This window comes from Calonectris borealis, chromosome 1 (assembly GCF_964195595.1).
Source record: "Calonectris borealis chromosome 1, bCalBor7.hap1.2, whole genome shotgun sequence".
Lineage (NCBI taxonomy): Eukaryota > Metazoa > Chordata > Aves > Procellariiformes > Procellariidae > Calonectris > Calonectris borealis.
The window spans coordinates 51,804,871-51,825,145 of NC_134312.1; the positions used below are offsets into that span (position 1 = coordinate 51,804,871).

The 20,275-nt window shown below is 39.9% G+C and overlaps 1 protein-coding gene, 1 long non-coding RNA gene and 1 other non-coding gene across 3 annotated transcripts; 2 read left to right on the forward strand and 1 right to left on the reverse strand.

Annotated features, from left to right (window-relative positions):
• Positions 1-168: 168 nt before the first annotated feature.
• On the reverse strand, positions 169-17,049 carry LTA4H (leukotriene A4 hydrolase). The gene is made up of 19 exons (XM_075151555.1): positions 16,800-17,049; positions 15,564-15,694; positions 13,347-13,467; positions 12,763-12,831; positions 11,926-12,030; positions 9,506-9,558; positions 8,795-8,867; positions 8,348-8,488; positions 8,101-8,124; positions 6,993-7,063; positions 6,201-6,312; positions 5,098-5,242; positions 4,913-5,016; positions 4,487-4,557; positions 3,878-3,932; positions 2,919-3,014; positions 2,308-2,390; positions 1,011-1,115; positions 169-691 (listed from the first exon to the last, which is right to left on the reverse strand). The coding sequence occupies exons 1-19, from the start codon at positions 16,950-16,952 to the stop codon at positions 571-573; spliced, it is 1,833 nt and encodes a 610-aa protein (XP_075007656.1). The 5' UTR covers positions 16,953-17,049; the 3' UTR covers positions 169-570.
• A 110-nt stretch (positions 17,050-17,159) lies between these two features.
• Positions 17,160-19,028, forward strand: LOC142085283 (uncharacterized). The gene is made up of 3 exons (XR_012674627.1): positions 17,160-17,265; positions 18,060-18,186; positions 18,584-19,028. It is a non-coding gene; the product is annotated as an uncharacterized LOC142085283 (long non-coding RNA).
• Positions 17,249-17,320, forward strand: TRNAD-GUC (transfer RNA aspartic acid (anticodon GUC)). The gene has a single exon. It is a non-coding gene; the product is annotated as a tRNA-Asp (tRNA).
• Positions 19,029-20,275: the final 1,247 nt, after the last annotated feature.

Sequence of the window (20,275 nt, forward strand, 5' to 3'; positions counted from 1 at the left end):
GACAAATCGGGCTAGACGGAAATTCTGCTCTCACGCTAGAATGCCGATCCATTCAGGTCTTCATAGTCCCCTTGGACTCATAATAAAAATTTCTCCCACAACAAAGAAGAGTAAATAAACCAAAACTATTATTTCAAAACTTATCGTACAGATCAATACACAGACAAGTAGACAATGAAAAGATTTATTTTTCAGTCTTCAGATACTTGAAGTTTCAACCACGTTGCTATGAAAAAGAAAGCTGTGCACAAAAAGCCATACCATCCACCAATTAATCTTCCATGATTTTAAATTCCATGACTGACAGAAGACTACATCTCAGAACAGCTTTTTTGCATGTTCTAAAAATTGCTTGTAACAAAACCATTCTCACAATTCCAGAGATTTGCTGTTTTACTTGGAGGTGCAAAATAGAAAGTACTGAACTTGATCTGGAAAGTTCATTTTAAGCTAAATTAGTACCAAAGCAGCAGAACATTTTATGGCATAGTCAAGCACGCATATCGGCAGTTTGTGGAATCAGTCTCTTCTTTCAGGAACAAGAAAATCTCAAAGAAATCAGTAGGTTTGTCACTGATCCTGTTTCAAGTCTCTTCCCACAAGCATTGAAGTGACTGGGTGCATAGAGGCTCTATGCTCCAGAAATGTCTTGACAGCCAGATCTCGACACTTGTCAAAACTGTAAAGGTCTCTGTAAAAGAAAAAAACCAAAAAGCACCATGACAAAAATCTATGAAAATAGTACAATGGGGATGTTCTCAAGGTTTTACTTTTCCCTTGAAAGCCCTCACATTAAGGTGCATACTGGGAGACTAAGCTTTCTTCTATTGAAAGAAGTCAGCAAGTAGAAAGCAACTCTGAAGACAAGCTTGTTCACAGTATACAGAAAATTCTGTACTGTATCACTTCGAAGCATAACATAAATACATGTACAGTGTCAAGTATTATACATTCCATTATACTAAAAATGCCAACAGCATGAGCTCCTACAATTTGGAGATTACTTTTACCTGAACAAGGGCCGAGTAAACTTCATTCTGCCCTGATCTGTTGCCATTTTTAGAGCCAGAGGAATAGCTTCTTCCCACTTGGACTTGATGCAGAGGCGCAGCCATCTGGGGGAGGGGGGAAAAAAAAAATTTACACTTTTATTTTCATTTGCAGTGGTTAGTTAGCTTATGATTCTGTTCCTGTAAACACTCTGGGCTATGTCATCATGGGAATGAAATTCTAGCTAAGTTCAACAGAAAATATTTAGTGTCTGACTAGCACGTTACAAAAGTGGACTTTTCTATAAAATAGGAAAAATTTTTTTCAAAGTTTCTCCAAAATGGTCTGCTTATTTTCTGCAGTTATATATTTCTTTTATACTGCAGGAGTGTCCAGTTGCATCACTCAGAATTACAGCTGAATTATATAGCACTTGCCACATTTGACCAAGTGATTAAAAAAAAAACAAAACAAAAAACAAAACAAAAAAAAAATCCCAAAACCGTCACCAGCAGCTGGCATGTACTTGCTTTGTTTTAAAAATAAGAAGAAATTGATCTTGTTACAAGAAGAAGAAACTACACTGTATGTTAGTTAAAGCAGAATAACCATCACTATTGCAAATGTATCCAAGTATATAACAGTAGCAAAATATGCAATACTTCAGGATATTTGTAAAGATTACTTTTTTAAACAGTGACATGTGTAAGCAAAATGTGTAAATAGAAAATAGAAGCAATTAGGATGGCACAAGTTTGAAGCCATTTAGCTAGAAGCATTTCCTACTTGTTTAGAAACTTCCTTGGATAGTTCCTTTTTTTTGATGAGACAAAAGCTTTGTGATAGGTAGCATTAAAATGTGACAAAAATGTTTCCAAGTTGTGTTGAAAAAAACACTGGTACATCACAGAAGAACTGATTAGGTAAGTACAGAAGACCTGTTCCTGACTAAATTTTTTGAAAGATTTTTCAGGCATGTTTAAGTCAGAGAGGCTCACTATTGTATTACTCAATACCACCCCCAAAATAAAAGTGATCAGGTCATGAGGTTCCTCTGCTAGCACGACAGATGAAAATAAAGCACAGCTAATCCACTGCTCACTTCCAGTTCTTCTAGTAGACTATATTTACCCAATTCATAAGTAACAGAATATCACCCTGGTAAGCATGCTTGCACATGCACTTACAAACCCGCCCCCCCGCCCCAAACCCCTGCACCAGTTGTATACAATAATATGGCTCAGACCAGTTATGAAACAGGACAGTTTGTTTTATGAAAGCATTTAAGATTAGAAAAATGCCCACACTAGAACAAACCTGAATCTTATTTCAGAATTGTTTATAGCATTGAAATCATATACTTGCTGCATTCGTTTGACATGTGACACTGGAAAAGGAGCCTGAAAAATGAAATCACATAGCCAGAGTAAGCCAGAGGCACACTTCAAGCCACATACTTCAAAAATAAACTGGTTCATTCAAGAAGATTGATGCTACAAAGGAATTAAAAGCTTACCATGACAAATATTTGTATTTGTTTCTTTCACCTTCTCATAGTATTAGGGAAGGGACAAGGAATAGATGTTAGCAAATTCCCACATCCAGTACTACCGAAACATTTAAAAGTTGAAGTATTTTCATTCCATTTTATTTATCGCTTATTTGCTATAACATCAAATACTGACAAACTCAAGCACCTTATAGTTTTTTTTTACCTTTCAATCCAAAATAGTCTATATGTTGATAGTTAGCTGAAGAGCCAGACATAACCAGGGAGGCCTGGCTGAAGGTTTTAGTAACTATGTATGGTGAGAGTGGGTTATTTTAGCAAAACTTAAAAAAAAGGACAACTTAATTCCAAAGCACATTTGGGCTTCTGTGTCTGCTTTTGTGATACCAGAATCAAGTTACTCCAGGCGTGCATTTACCTCGAGAAGCAACAGTGCCAGGAACTCAATCAGCTGATGAGATGACATTTCCTTCAGGTCTGCTGAGCTGAATGAGCCCAAATCACTCTCTTTTGCCTAAACGAGAATGGTTACTTAAGTTTTTAATAGTTTTTTCAAAGTAAAATCAGGTGTAATTTTTTGTTTGGACATCCGCATTTACTATTGAGCTGTTCCACATAAAAAAGATCCTGATTTGTATTTGTGCAGGGTGTTACAAGAAGGGGCAGGGAGGGACTTAAGCTACTGTCTGATGTTTGGTATTCTTCACTTCAATTTTCACTCGTTTTCTCTCCACTGATCTTTTTATCTCCACTGTCTTTCTGTTAAAGTTAAGTGAAAAGTCAAATACTTTTTCTATAAAAAAGTAACATTGAGAAGAAAGTTAAAGATAACATACAAGCACAGTGAAAAGCCACAGAGCTAACAAAGGGAAGGTATGGTGAATTTTCCATTAGTTGTATGAGTTTTATGGTTAAAATTATGAGAAAATTGTATGGTATTAGTTACTTATTATGATTTATGTATTTCATTTTTTGATGCGAAATGCATGCTAGCTCCAGTGTAACATAGGGGAATTATTGCTAATACAATATAATGAGTAGTGTAGAGATACCTTGGCATTTGTTTTTAAATCAAGCCATAATATCAGGGTTTCAAGACGAATATTCTCAGTTTGGTTACTACATACACATAACAAAAAGCTGGCTGTGTGCCTTGTTAAAATATGTACAGCACTTCACATACAGAAGTCACAGCAAATCCACAGACTCTATGATGAAAGGCTAGCCTATGAAATGCAAAATCCCTGGCAGCCATACTATCACCATAAATACATTCTCTCTCAGCAAATGATAGATTTCAGAAGAGAATGGCTCACTTTGTATAAAGAGAACTAGCTTTTCAAGATACAGACACCTCAGCGTTCTTCAACCACTCACTTTGATCCATCTTTGGCTCAAGGCAACACAAGCATTTGCTAGCGTCATATCATACCTGTCAAACATTAAAAACAAAGGATCACAGTTTGGAAACACAAAAAGCTCCTATAATATTTTTAGGCGAATGCTTAGAAATTATTTTCAAATGGCTCCACATTTGCTCGTTGTAGGCTCCAACTCAATATTGCAACACAATTTACAAAAGATCTATTATAATGAAATATATTTCAGGTTTAGTTAGAAGCACTTTGCGCATAGGTGACACTATCCCTTGGTCCCATACGCTCCTAAAATGATCAGTACTTCTGAGCATATATGCCTGTACATATATTACAGCTTATAGCTGAGAAGAGTAATAAACTGTCAGAAAAAAGAATCTTCCCTGGCAACTTTCAAAGCAAAATGAATTTCCACCACTTGAAAATATTAACTGCAACGTTTTTTCCTCCTATATACACATGTATCAATTTCTACATAGTACTAGGACATTTTCTAATAAAATGTTTGTGGGAAGACTTTCATCCTGTTTACAAAGTGCTATATGACTGTTTGGAAAATCATGTGCAGTCTGGAGAAGGAAAAGATGAACTATAAAAGAATGCAGCTTACGTAGGCTTCACTGGTGGCATTCCTGGAGCATGAAACCACGAGTTCCAATCAACTTTATCAAGAACATCTACCTACAAAGCAACACAAATTCTTACTCAATTTTAAATGTTATTTTTAGAGAAAAGCATACCCTATGAAAACAAGTTTCAATCTTTTGTTTTGGTTTTTTTTTAACATCCTTCCAATTACCCTGGAGAATCCTATATAGATTACTTCAAAACAAAATATTCCCTTCTAGGGGGGAAAAAACCCAAAGTATCATAATGCAAACCCATCTTCATAAGATGCCAGACTACATCATATTAAGATCTTGAGATAAAGAAAAGAAAGATGAAGAACTGGTCCTTAAAGAAGATAATTCCTGAGCTATGCCACAGTTTCACTAATTAAAAGGTTTCAAGCAATTAGTTTTAAATACTACCCAACCTTATCCTTGAAGTAGGAGTACAAGAACTTCTTCCAGTCTTCTGTTACTATGCTCTTATAAGCAAACTGCTGAACATAGGCCTTCAAGAAGCCAATGAAGACATCTAACAGTTAAAAAACAAACTGTTTCAGTGTTTGAAATTAGAATGGGAAACAGTAATATATAGAGTCTGACTAACACTTACCTGGTCCTCCAAGAAGTTGTTCAAGATAAAAAAGCAAAGCAAAGCCTTTCTCATACGGAACAGATGAATAGGCAACATCAGGGTCTACTTCATTCAGATTAGGGATGAGGTTTGTTACAGGATTTTTATCTCCAAGAGTATTTATCTGTAACAAAGACACAAGAAAATATATGCTAGGAAAACTAGTACTCTTGCAAATCATTACTAATCCTATTTATAAAGGTATAATCCATCCAAAACTAAGGTGGCCTCATTTCAAAGCATTCTTTCTCATTCTTTTTCCTGAAGTTCTGAATCTGCACAAAACATAGTTTACTAAACTTTTTTCTCATTTTGTTTTATCAGTGTCTGATCGCGTATCAAACAGAGAGATGTTAGGATCAATCACCCTGTGCTCCAACTGTCTCAAAGGAGTTAATTATTGTCATGTCTGTCGTAATCACAAGCACCTAATCAACCATCTATATTTACCCCTTTATTAACAAACTATTTAAACTACTTGATTTAAATGGGTGGTATAAAGAATAAAATACAATGAGGAAACATTCATGGTAAACTGCATCACCAAATTGAATGAGAGAGCTGGAAATATCACAGGCTGGAAATCTGAAAACTAAGGTTTAACTATGCTACCTAAACACAAAACTAAACAACCCTTCTAGAGAGTAACAGATTAGGAATACGCTCAATTATAACACAGTACACAGGAAAAAAAAAAAGAAATCAGTAACTTGCATGAGGCATTGGAAATTCTGATGGTCATGCTTGCAGATAATTTTGACAAGCTTTCAGCTGCTCACCAGTATGCTAACAGGTAATATTGCAATTTAGCCATACCCAGAACAACCAAGAGAGTCTGTAAAGATGCCTATCCTTACAGAACAGCTTAAAACAGTTCAAAAAGCTTTACCTAATCTGAGTTTAAGCTATTGCCCTGGGAAGAGATCATATACCTTGGAATCAAAGTTGTTCATCCCCTAATAAGGAAGTGTTAGGAAAGCTGACTAGACAAGTCTTATTTGTGGGAAACACACAAAATCAGCTTTATTTTATTTAGGTATATGCTTAAACATAAAAGTTATCATAACTTTAAAAATATTTACCGTATTCTGCAGTTCCCTCCAACCTCCTAGGGCTTGAAAGTGCCTGAACTGCTCACCAAACAACTGACCACCAATCCTGCGTTCCAGGTATACAGTATGTCCCTCATTCAGCCTGGAAATACATTGATAAAATCAGCATTGTGTTCTGGTTTTGGCTGGGATAGAGATAATTTTCCTTCTAGTAGCTGGTATAGTGCTGTGTTTTGGATTTAGTATGAGAATAATGTTGATAACACACTGACGTTTTAGTTGCTGCCAAGGACTTTTCAGCTGCTCATGCTCTACTGTCCGAGAAGGCTGGAGATGCACAAGAAGCTGGGAGGGGGCACAGCCAGGACAGCTGACCCAAACTGGCCGACAGGATATTCCATACTATATGACATCATGCTCAGTATATAAACTAGGGGAAAGCTGGTGGGCGGGCCGCTGCTCGGGTACAGGCGGGGCATTGGTCGGTTGGTGGTGAGCAATTGTTTTTCATTTGCATTACTTGTCTTTCTTGGGTTTTATTTCTCTCTCGTTATTTTCCTTTTCATTACATATTATTATTATATTATTTTATTTCAATTATTAAACTGTTCTTATCTCAACCCATAAGTGTTCTCACTTTTACTCTTCTGATTCTCTCCCCCATCCCACTGAGGCGAGGAGTGAGCGAGTGGCTGTGTGGTTCTTAGTTGCTGGCTGGGGTTAAACCACGACACACTGGTAGGATGGCAAAATGAATTTAGTTGGTCTCTTTACAGATTAATTTTAAAATATGATTTGCATTGCATTGAACATTACACCTACCAAAAATGCTCCCATGTTTTGTTTGTTACTAAGTTTCCTGTCCAGCTGTGAGAGATTTCATGAGCAATAACCTAAAACAGAAAACAATGACAGATCTACCGTTTAGACTTCTCTGGAAAATGAACATCAAATCCCAACAGAAAAAAAAAAATCCTAATTGGATCTCATTCACTGCACTACATTCCCAAAGCCAGTTAGCGTTCACAGCTCTGTAAACTTAGCCACATAAATTTTATTTAGAGGACTAACACTATCCTACCGAACCTTCTCCAGAAATAATTTTGAATGTCCAGCCGGCAAGTCATAGCCACACTGGTCAACAAAAATAATTCCTCTGGTACCACGGTGCAGGTACTTGTTTACGACATCACATTTCAGAATACTGGATCCATGCCAAGGGATGGACTAGTACTACTTTCCCACCCAACCAACTTCTGCAGTGCTGGGATGTTCTAAAATATCAAACAAGAAGAAAACAGTCACCCCTAGAAGGATAATGATGCATGAAACATTAAAAAGTATCCACGTCAAATATTTCAGTATTCTTGGGGTAAGACAATCATATTCTTTTTTTTTTTAAGCAGTATATCAGTCAGTCTAGTAGAAAGACATATGAGATAAAACAGCATCCAGAGTACTCAAACTTTCCACAAAAAACAGAATTTACTCAAATCATACTCATGATTTCCACTTTAAAAGAAAACTGTACACAATGTGAGTTCTAGTGCATAGACAGACATATAGAGGAAAGAGTTGCCTACAAGCAATTTCAATAAGATCAATTCAGTTGTGGTTTTTAAACACTTCCATGCACAGGACGGGAAAAGAGCTACTGAGCAGCTAACTTCAGTCAGTCCCCTATGCATACAGGCACCCATGTTATTTTCACCTGTTTGTTATACAAAACAGATGTGTCTCCAGTTTTCCAGAGTTAACTTAGAACTAAAACTCACTTTGTAAGACTTGTCTTGAAGTCTTACAAGAAGTCTTAACTTTTAATTCCGCCAATGAAAAAGAGACCAAGTTTTCAGGTATCTATTACAAAGGAAATTAAGATACAACTTCAAGTTGTGTTCAACTTGAAGACATGAACCTATTTTGCACTTACATTTGATAGAGATCGATCACCTGCCTAAAAAAAAAAAAAAAAAAAGACAAGGCAATTGTCAGTTCAAGTAAACCTCAAAATATACCACTTAATGCAGTTTCATGTATGATCCCTAATTCCAAAGGAAGCAGGAACATTTACAGTTCTTTCTAGAGGGAGAATTAATCCAATTTGTGGATTAATATCCATCACTTGATGGATAAGCGAGGCCTGAGGAAAAGCTGACTTTTATCAGTGTTACACTTACCAATAGTGTTGGAGTTACAAAAGTAAGACAAGGATTCTCCATACCACCGTAAGGAAAAGAAGGTGGTAAGACTAACAAATCATATTGTCCCCATACATAGGGTCCTGCTAAATCTTCTGCTGTTTTCAGCATAGCTTCAGCCTGAAACAAGAATTCACATCAGTTTCTAACATGATTTCTGACTACAAACATTGAACAAGAAATAAGCTATGGATCCCATACTTCATTCTCTTTCACCTTGGCATGTCCCACATGCAAAATGAGTACAAGACTGTATCAATATTTATTTTCAGTAGTAGTTTTGTGTTGCGATAGAACAGCAGCGTTTTTTGGGGTGGGAGGTAGAGAAAGGAGAGCTACAGATGAACAAAACACTGAACTACCGTCTGTTCCTTTTCCTACACTATGTGAAACAGTTTACAAAACATTTTTTTGTTAATTACTCACCTCAGCAAATTCATAGGCCGATTTATCCACTAGCTCCTTTTCAGCCCACACCAGTGTCCTTGGGCCAATCTTTCTGTTGAAAGTAAAAATGCCACTAAGACACTATGAACTAGAAATAATTCTATGGGAAACTAATACAGAAAGCATATGTTTAAGTGTGCTCATGAGTAACCCATGTTTCTGAAGAAACTCATTACAGAGTGTCTCTTTTTCCTCTCCACTGCTGAAGTAAAGCTTTAGAAAACAAAAATCACACACATCCATTGTTCGGGACAAATAAATAGCAAACACATTTACACATTTTTAAATGCTGTAAAGCCCAAGTATAAAAGCATTATTATGGGCTAGATTAACACATCCTTGTGCAGATGAGCAATGAGGGTGAAGCTATAATTTTCTGCCTTTTCTACATGGCAAGGCTTATCTGTTACCTGAGGAAAAAGATACTATTCCCCAAGCTAGAAAAAGCCCTTAGTGGTTACAATCAATTCCAAACTCTTCATGGTATTTCTTTAACTTACAGCAAAAGTATATTCTACAGAAAAAATGAATGTAAGAGTGAATCAAGACACATGCAGTTTGATACAAATAAACAGGTTCATTGAACCTCTAAGATCTTTTAAAACTAGAAAAAAGACCAAGAAACAAAAAAGATAACTCTGAAGATTTATTATGATTATTAATATTTATACTTTGTGCAGATACACTCACCTGCTTTCTAAAGCTCCAACCACTAAAGCAATCAAGTAGCAAGGTATGGGAACCTAGTGGAGAACATGAGGAAAAAAAGAAATCTTATTTGTAATGTAAGCTATCAACACCACTGATTCAAAGCAAAACAAAGGTATGTAAATAAAGAAGCATGCACATTTCCTCCATAGTTTCCTGCCTTATGTTATAAGGCGGCATTGTTTTTTCTCCCCAAATGATATTCCTGTATCTACAAGAAGTATTTGTTTTCACAGATGTTTCACACAAAGGCCACAAAATTGTATCAATTCTGTTTGAAAAAAATCTGCATATATAAGAGCATATAAAAATGCCACTGGTTTGGTTACAGTTCATAAGAAAGTCAGCTTTCCATATTCATTCCAGTTTCATTAAATTTTATGGAAGGAGAAGTTAAGAGATACTGCTCAGATAAAGGGCAGCTGTATCACAGACAGACGCAGGAAGAGCTTTAATGAATTCAAGGAAACAAGAATATTTGTGGATACAAAAGATTCAGCAAAATCAAAATATATATATTTGATTTCCATGTTTGGAATTAAAATAAATCCTAAGTATTTGTTATTTTAATGAAAAAAAAATTCCAAAGCTACAGTATCTTTATAAAGAAATGCTTTCTCTCAGTGGTTTGGAAACAAAAGGGGATAATACAGCCGTCCCTGTAAAAGTTCCATTTTATCTGACTAAACAATGTCAAATAAGTAAGACTTTAAATCATAATTACTTGGAGACAACATTTCAGAAAGTTTTATTCCACTATTATCCCCAAACCATTTCCATATCATTTATTAAAATACCCATATCATCGTGTGTGTTTTAATTTTACATATTAATCCACAGAATATATTCTTGAAAAGATTTAAGTCCATTGACTTGTGTTATAGACAAGTTACTAAAAGACTGTCAATATATCCCTACATTTTGATGCCCAATTTGCTAATCTGAAATTTTGAAGTTACTTCAAATCTCAATGGCTGTTGGGCTATAAATTCATTTTTACAGAGGCTGCTCTCCACTACACTTCTTACCAGCCTGGCCATGCAAGAGCAAAAAAAGCAGTTCTAGGTAAGCTCAGCACACAGACGTATCCAAGAGTTTGATGCCTTTGCCTTCTTCGTTTAAGGAAACACATGCCTTTTCTAACAAATCAGTCTCATGGTTTTGTACATTAGATGATGCATATGTCTTTTTTAATGCATTTGTCTTTTTTCATTTATGTATTTTGTGTTTACTGCATTTGACTTTTTTTGTTTAATGAAACACATGCCTTTTCTAACAAATTAATGTAATGGTTTTCTGTATTAGAAAGTGTAGTATAATTTCAATTAGACTAAACGTTATTCCTTGTACAGGTCCACCAAACTTATCAACAGTGTATTTCTAGATACCATACAGCTCTGGATAACATACAACATAGAAGACTTATGCACTAGATCGAGAGTGGCAAATGTTTTTGGCTCCACAGAGAAGGCAGAACACTGCGTATTGAAGAGCTCACAGATAAGGTAACAGGTTTTTTTCCCCTCTCTCCCCCCCTTGCCCCTCTCAGGTTTCACGTAGCAGCCAAATCAACCCAACAGCTGCTGCAGTTCAGAGTAGGTTCCCCTCCTCTCTTCCAGTCACACAATTCCATCCCTGCTTGCAGTCATTCAATCCTTCAGCAGCCCAGATCAGCTTACTAAAACAATTTCTTTTTTAAACTTACGTTAATTTTATCTGTTTTCAGCAAAATGAACTAGGCTCACCAAGAGATCCCATAAACATCAGAACTGTAACCCAAAAAGCTGCGAGAACAAAAATGCCAGAAGAGTAAATTAAGACTGACATTTTAGGAGCAGTGGAATCATTAAACTAGCTGCACCATTTAATAAAATTTCATCCGTGAGAACGGTAATCTTTAACTAGCTGGAGATACTTTCCATAAAAGCCAAAGTTTTCACCTTTAAAAAAAAAGAAGGCTCTGTTGTCAGAATTTGCCTAACTTCAAGTTAAATGTTTGTTCCAATGCTCAGCTTCACTGCTAAGATCTTGGTAAGCTTAAAATTTGCAGGATCTGTTTTCCAAAACTCACTCCCATGTTATTCAAGTCCATGCATTATTTCCCAAGAATCAGTGCAGACAGAAAGGGGTTTGACAGTACTAGCTTTGAATATACTAAACATTTTCAAAATTTGAATTTGGCTTTTCTGGGAATGCCAAAACAACCAGTAAACATCACCAGCACCTACTGATTGACTTTTCAGAGTTGGAGATTCATAATCCGTCATATTTCTATAGTGGCAAAGAGCCATCATAAGTCACATGATTTATTGATGACACCAAAACCATATCTGAAGTAACCGTGAAGTGCATGAGTTAGGAATAAGACCTTAGGCATCTCTTTACTAGCCTCGAGCACTTACGTTCTGACTGAAATGGTATATCTTGCGACTGCTGTCCTCTGGGTCAGGCATCTCTCCATCGCGATTAGCACTCATAAGAGCCACCAACTCTTTAGGAACGGATATCTGAAAGGTTACCCGACTATGAGGAATTCAGATGGCACACAGGATCATACAATATACAACGACAGCTAAAACAGTAGCCCAGATTTGTTCTGTTGTTAAGTCCTCTCCGTCAAGTAGAATATAAAGCATACAGAAAATTTTGTCTTAAAGGCTGGCAATATTTCATTATTAATTAAGGATTTAATATTTAATATAATTAAATTTAATATTTAATTAAGGATTACTTCTGACAGAAGTTAACAGTTTCACTTTCTTCAGACTACTGAATTGTAATATCACATTGCACATCTTGCTTTTTGCTTCCTTAAAACAACTGGACTATTTATGCCAGGACTGCAAAGATCCCCTAACTATGTACCAGAATATATTACTTAAGACATGTATGAGAGTCACTTCAAGTATTTTTACTTTACATCACTCTGTTGTCTTACATCATCAGTGTTTCCTGATTTAAGAAAATATTTCTTTTCTACTACAGCACTTTTTTTTTCTTTTTTTCTTTTGGAAATAAAGATACATACGAATGAAAAAAGAAATGATATATATAAAAGAAAATGGTAAAGCTAGAGAAGTGCCACAGGGAAGATAAGCAGGTTTTGGCCCTTACATTAAGCTAAAAGTCAATATTCTCTGTTTTTATTTTAGGCCACATGCCAGCAGTTACAAAAAGAAAAAATTCACCCATTATAGTAGTTGTCTTTAGCTAGACACACATGACTTAGGTTCATCTACCTCTGCATAGTAGGTTAGTTTCACAGCAGGTGTGTCTTGGCACGGAAAGATGGCTCTGCAGTGGGTAGCCTGGAGCAGGGAGTGGGGGGTGGGGGGGAGGAAAAAAAACCAAAAAGCTAAAACATAACAATCTTTCTAATGCAGAGGACTTGAACTACATCAAACTAATATATTATACTGGAAATCTATGCAGCTCCTCCAGAGAATTAATTATCTACAAACCAATACTTCCTACCACTTACAGCTTATAGTAGCTTTCATAGTTAAGGGTTTTCTAAAAGAAATAATGGCAGGTAAGACAAATCAATAGCCACATATATTGATTGCAAAGGACTGCATGGTCTTCAACAAGAATACTGGAGAGGGTAAAGCAATTCTAGAATTATTAAATTGCAAACGTATAATAAAATCTCAGCGAGGTCCTGACTTATTGTTTTCATTTAGGATCTCTGACACACTCAATTAGAAGTTATGGGCTACTGTACTTTCCCCTACCAGCCTCTCTCTCCAACTCTTTGGAAACCAGGGGGAATCAGAGTGGTATGTAAACAACAAGTAAAAAAATAAAAATTAATCCACTCAACCTGACACTGGCTGAAGAGAAATGGGTGTTTCTTTCCAGAAGTTTGCTCTGGAGTAAACCATTGGAGAGCTGAAGACTTCGGAGAGCTTTCAAAAGAGATTTCGACAATTGCTTCTTGTCCCCTGTGTAATAAAGAATACAGTCAGACTCCTGATCACTACTGAAATTCCTCTACAAAGATTTCTGGAAAATATGTCTGTAGCACTGTCTCAAAAGCATTAAAAATAAGAACAAGTAGCATATTAAAACAACTTTTCCCTTTCAATTATGATAGTAAAAATTAGCTGGTTTATTTCAATTTTAATGTCCCAAGACACTTCTATTATTGTTTTTACTAACCAGAAACTTTTCCTCTCATCTCTTCAAGGAAAACATGGACTTTTTCTTTAAACCATTTGGACCAGCTACATACATATAGTTTTGTCACAGCTATCTAACATTGTACATGTAAGTATAAAAAACCTACTGCAATAAGCAAACAAAAAAGTGTATAAAGCCTATATAAGAACATACATGCCTTAATAACATAGGATTTGTGTATTCTGTAAATAAGACGATTTAGATTTTGCAGATGATGTTATGTTCTGTAAGCATGATCCTTAAGCAGAAGAAAAATAAATACTGAAAATAGTAATTACTGGAAAACCCTATTAATAATAGGGTTAACAAGAAAAATAAAAAATGTTCAAATTTTATTCAGGGTTTCAGAACTGGTGTAAAGTAAAAGCTAACAGTTCTGTGCAAGACAGGTACCAGCTTGCTAACAAGAAAACACACACAAACCTGACACATGCATACTCTTATTTTTTTAGGAACATATCATAACCATCACTGACACCAAAAGCACACAGAAGTACTTGCTTCTGTTATTGGAAAGTTCCAGGTTATACATGCAACTCTCTGGAATTAATAATCCAACCATAAATCAGAACAAACTTCAGCTAATCAGAGGAGTTGGACACTAGATAAGCTGACCAGGTATATATATCTGGTTTATAACCAGTATTCCAAAGTACGTACTTGACAAGAAAAGAGAAAATAATTTGTATACCATAAGGCAGATTGCTTACTGAACAGTCAGACTTTCAGTTGTAATCCCTACCCTTTCCTATCACTGTTTTATTGATATTTACACGGGGGACTATAGCTCACAGAAGATTATAAATTCTTACGATCACAACTCACAATTCTCTCTTTGTAGCTTTTTTTCTTACAAGAAAATCTAGCAATAAAAAAAAAAAAGCTGAAAGTCAAACAAAAGAAACAGGCCTATGTTTCCGCTGTGGCCTGTTTGTTCGAGTACTTCATTTGTTCAGTTTCATATCAGACCATAAGCATTTCCCCAGAAGGGACAGCTACTGTATGACACTCCTTTCTCTTCCACATTATATGTGTTTCTAAATCGCACTAATTCAGAGAACAACATCAACAAAAAATTAGAAACCAGACATGAGTTTGTAGAGGAAGTAACCAGTTTTGAAAACAAAACAATAAGAAGCAACTTAGTATACAATTTTATTCAAACAAGGGAACCTCCTTATACAATCACAGCTTGCAGCTTTGGCACGTGAGATACCATAGAGTTACAACACACAAAGCAAACTGCTAAAAAACGTATTGCATTTTGGCAAGAACTTTTTAATTCATGCAATTTAAGAGGTAGATTACGGTTAGTTCATTCTCCATCACGCTGCCAAAACTCAAGTTCCAGTTTTTAGGGACTTGGGCTTCGCGTAGTCAATACAATAAAACTTTTAATTATTTGAAAACATGTTTCTATCTAATCATAGTGGTAACCTGCAGTTCTACAGAAATGCAGGATCAGCCCTCGTATAAAAAAAAGGCAAACAGGGTCTGTGACTCCATATGTGCCACACTGTAGCAATTCTGAACATGACAAAATTCAGGTATTTGCAGCAGAAAGAACATTACTGATGAGAAGCATTGGAAAAACTGTGATACATTACACATCATTTCGCTACTCACTTTAGCAAGTCCTTTTGTACATTATGTAAGACCTGCAGACGGGTACAAAGACTCTCAATGAAAGACTTCTAATGAAAGCCAAATATTAAATTCACTTACAGGATCATACCAAATAAATGCAACACCCTAATTTATAAGTTCCTTTCCAAGCTTTACACGAGCCTACAGGCAGACAAGCAGCTTATACATCACATTTTGCAAACCACCTGAAGGAACAGGCAAAAGTGTGTACCTTCTTAGTTCAAAAGGAAGCGTGATTTCCAGGGGGGTCCCCTTGAAACTGTGCTTTTCTCCAAAAACGAATTTTGCATCCTGTCCATTTACAGTCACTTTAAATACCTGTAGGTCTTTTGTATCCAAGACCTGTAATGAAGCAAATATTACATACTTGTTAAATAGTGTAATAATTAACATAGCGCTCATCAAATCTTAAGCACAAGTCTCTCTGAAGGAAAAAGTTTTTACTAAGTAAAACCAGAAAAATTGAGTAACTATGTTGAGTACCGGGAACCAGCATTTTAAGAGAGCAGCACTGAGCTTGCAAAACTGGAAGGGGAAGAAAACCAACTTCTGACCATGAAAGTGGAAACTATAAACGTAAAAAACTTCACAGCGCTGCTATGAAATGAGGAAAGTGATAGAAAAGCCCCTCCAAGGCTTCCATCCTGGAACTAGCCACTATGAATCAAGACTTTCATGCAACAGAAGATGAATTAAATAATGCAGCACTCCCACATGCAGCATAAGTGAAGTTTTATTCTTTATTATTAACAGGATGGATTTTTTCCTAAAAAATAAGCGCCAATCACAAAAGGATTTTATGGAGCCAGCATGGAAAAAGCCACAAACCCCAAACTTGACTTTGCATATAAAGCAAAGCTGAAGAGGTTTATACGTTTATTTGTATAGCTAACCAAGAAAGCAGATGGCATAATAAAACACACACGTGAAAAAGCCCTAAGCGTAGTTTTCCAACGGTTTATTCCCGTCGTTTCGGCAACAGGCTCTTCGCCATTTTAACGGGAAAATACGTATTTCTACCCTTCCCTGACACAACGCGCCGGCTCCAGGCGCGACAAGCGGGAAACCTGGGCTGCCCAGGGGCAGCAAGGCGCTGTTAGCCCGCGGGTGCCGAGGGCAAGCCCGCAGGCGAGCCCGACCGGCGCGGAGGCTCCAGCCGAGCAGGCGGCAGGGGCGGAGGAGCCCGAGGGCGAGGTGGCCGCCGACGGCGGCTGCGGCGGGAGGGAAGGAAGGAAGGACCGGGTCGACGGCCGATGGGAAGGACGGGGAAGAGAGCTGAGTGGAGGCGACGCCGAGGTGGGAGGCGGGAGGAGACGCGGCGTCCCCGAGCACAGCCCGCGGCACCCCGCCGCTCCCCCTCAGACGGGGGCCCGGGGGCCGCCCCTCACAAGCCGCGGGCAGCGCGGGAGTCGCGCCTCCACTTCCCCCCCACCCCCCGCGCTGTTACCAGGCAACGCAGCGCCTCGCGCTCGGCGCGCGCGGTGAAGGCCGCCGTGCCCCGCAGCGCCTGCGCGCCGAAGTCCACGCGGCAGCGCAGGTAGAGGTGCTGCGTGAGGCAGCAGGAGGGCGAGGCGAAGGAGCTGGGATCCGCCGCCGCCATCGCTCGCGCGCCGTCTGCCCTGTGCCGCGCGGCCGCGGGCAACGCCGCAGCCGCCCCGCCCACCACGGGGAGGGGGGCCCGCGCGCTGGCCCCTGGGAGGCGTAGTTCCGCCCTCCGCGGGAAGGGCGAAGGCAGCGCGCGAGGAACTACAACCCCCGTGGTGCATTGCGGGAGGAGGCGGTGCGGGGTGCGCCGGGAAGCGTGGTTGGCCGCGAGCGGCAGGGGCCGGCGCGACGCCGGGCTGTGAGCCTGGAGAAACCATCTGGCGGGTGCGGGGGAAAAAGCGGTTGTACAGGTCCTCGTTAGTATAGTGGTAAGTATCCCCGCCTGTCACGCGGGAGACCGGGGTTCGATTCCCCGACGGGGAGGTACAAGATTTTTTCCTTTTTCACCCCTCCCCGGTGTGCCCTCCACCCCAGAAGCAAAAAGCAATTCTTTGCGAAATCAAAGCTGCTGCCAGACGGCCGTTGGAAGCGTACCGCGGCTTTAAAACAGGAAGCACAGAAGAACCGTCTGCCTACCTGCTTCAGGCCTGAGGCGGCCTGGGCGCCAGCAGGGTGGCTGCGGGGTTTTACAAGCACAGCTGCTTAACTGAAGGACTATGTGGGGAAAGTATTTTCATATTTAAACGGCTCAAACAGCTGAACAGGGGAGTTAATTAAGCCTTCCAAAAACATTCACCTTTTTTCTTAAACCAAGGTGGGAAAAAACCCCAGCCTCACCCAAACCTGTGAGGTAGAAACAATGGAGGAGGGACAGGTCAAACGGACGTGGCGGAAGAGGGAAGGTGGAAGGCCAAAGCCTGTCTCCTGGCCTGCGGTAATGCAGGCCCTCATTTTAATCCTCAAAGCGAGAACTTCGGAGACCGGGAAGCCCCGAGGCTGCGCCCGATCCCAGCCCGAGCCCGTGCTTCCAGCCAGCAGGCCAGTGCCGTCTGCTGCACCGGCTAAAAGTACATTGCAAAACAACTGTGAGACTCCAGCATCCCTGCTTGCATTTACGTAGTATTGTCGGAAATGCTTTTTTAGGCACACCCCTTTTTTTTTTTAATCCTTCTGCCAAAAGGCTTTATTTATTTATTTATTTATTTATTTATTAACATTTCAGCACAAGGATACTAAAAGAGATCTCCTCTCTTCTGTGGAAGGTCAGCAGATGCCAAGCAGTAAATGCGATCACCCAAATTTCTCTTCAAGTCAGGAAAGAGCACCGCGGCCGATCACACGTAAAAGGGGTAAGGAATTAGGACCTGAGACAAGAGGCCAAGGCACCTGGCCACAAAGGGTGCGGGCTGTGTGTGCCTGGCGTTCAGCACAGGAGGCCTGGAGGGCCCTGCTCTGGCCCTGGCTTTGTGCACGCAGACAGTTTCAATAAGATGAATTTGATGCCCTGACCCGGACATTGAAAGCAAATTATTCTGTACCATGAGTGACCTCGCATCAACCACACAAACACAGCAGCAAGCACTCAAGTGAGAACACACACAAGAAAAATTATCTCTGTGTAGTAAGAGCTAAGATCCAATTTGACAGCGAAGTTTGGCAACAAAGGGCAATTACTCTTGACAAAACATTGCCAGAAGCCGTGGACATGTAATGCTGAATGCAGAACCTCGTCTTTGTCACCCTTAGAAATCAGTTCGTGAAACAGCACATCTTCAGCTCATGTGCACACAGCCGCGAGAGTAGCACACCAGGAGCTGCGGGGAGATGCAGGCACAGGAGGGATGCAAGGCTTGAGGTACAGTGCAAGACCAGGAGGTGCTTTCCAACTGGTGGCAAAGCCCACGGGCCTCCAGAGAGCTTCCCACTGCCCCAGCTATCCCATCTGGATGTGACTCTGAGATAGGAATGTGAGAAGCACATGAAGAAGAGGGGATGTGACATGGAGTGTCGTCCACAGTGACACCCTGGACCTTTGTATAAACCAGCTGGTCTACAGCCACATGCAGACAGCCCAGATAAACCCAGACAGGTGAGAAAGGGAGTGTCAGTACGTCTATTGCTGCATGTATTATAGAAAGAAGAAAAAATAACCCAAACATTTTTCCTTTTGCAATTTCTGAATTTCCTCCCATGCCCACTCCCCTTCTCTAAATACACATATATATGTCACCACAAACACAAGGAAACTGATTTTGTTTAGTAGGCAGTTTATTTCAAAACAGAGGATGGACCATAAAATAAGATGTAAGAACCATTTAGTGGTTCGTATGTGTTGGCATCCAGTCAGGCAATTTCAGCTGTCATAAAACAATAAGGGATTAGAAAAGCAATTAATTCAAAACAGAAATACGCTGACAGTGCTTTGCAGGCATAAAAAAGAGTCTTGCAAGCAACTCCATACCTGCTTAGTCAGGATTCCTGTTTTCAGATTAAGCTTTCACAGTGCACAAGAAAACTACCCAAGAGGCAAGGTTTTGCTATAGACGTGCAGCTTCTAGAGTCCTGGGAAGTCATCCTCATTTATGTGTGGGCAAAGGTAAGAGGAAGAGGAACAAGGAGCTCAGGGCATTGAGCAGGGTTTTACAAGGTCAGTCATTCTCCCCCTGCTTTGTTCTCACCTGAGTCTCCCCCAGGCCAGCTCAACCTCTTTCCCCTCTCCTGCGGTACCAAATCCTTCCCACACGCCCCCACAGTGCTGCCAGGCTCCCCCACAGTGCTTCCCACACGCCTCCACAGTGCTGCCAGGCTCCCCCACAGTGCTTCCCACATGCCCCCATAGTGCTGCCAGGCTCCCCCACAGTGCTTCCCACATGCCCCCACAGTGCTGCCAGGCTCCACCTGGCAGCGTGGAGCCAGCACCGCTGGAACGCCAGCGGCAATGCCAGCAAGCCCAGCCGCAGCTGCCCGCACCGCCTCGGACTGCTGTGAGAATTGCGGTGTGGTCCAGGCCGGCTTCCCCATGGGCAAAGTCCACAGGAGGCACAAGGCGAGGGAGCCCCGGCAGGAAGCCTCCTGCAGTGTTTGCAGAAGGGAAGTTTGAATAAGGGCCGGCACTAATGAAATCTGGAGGAGCAAACACTGCCGTATTGCTGGTAGAAATCTTGCTCTGATTTCTTCCTCAAATGCCTATTGAATTATCCACGTGCAGCTTTCATCTGCATCTTTTTTGAAGTTTCTAGTCATCCCCCTCTTGCCATCACGTGTGCGTTTTATTATCCTCACCTTATCAGAAGCTCAGGGAGAGCTGGTATCAGCCTTATGGCTGGGAGAGAAGGCTGTGGCCGAACCAGCAAGACAAGAGCGGGCTGGAAAGCAAACTATGGCTTGCAGCCTTGCTGATCACGCAGCGCGGTAGCAAAGCAGCGCCCAGGGGAGGTC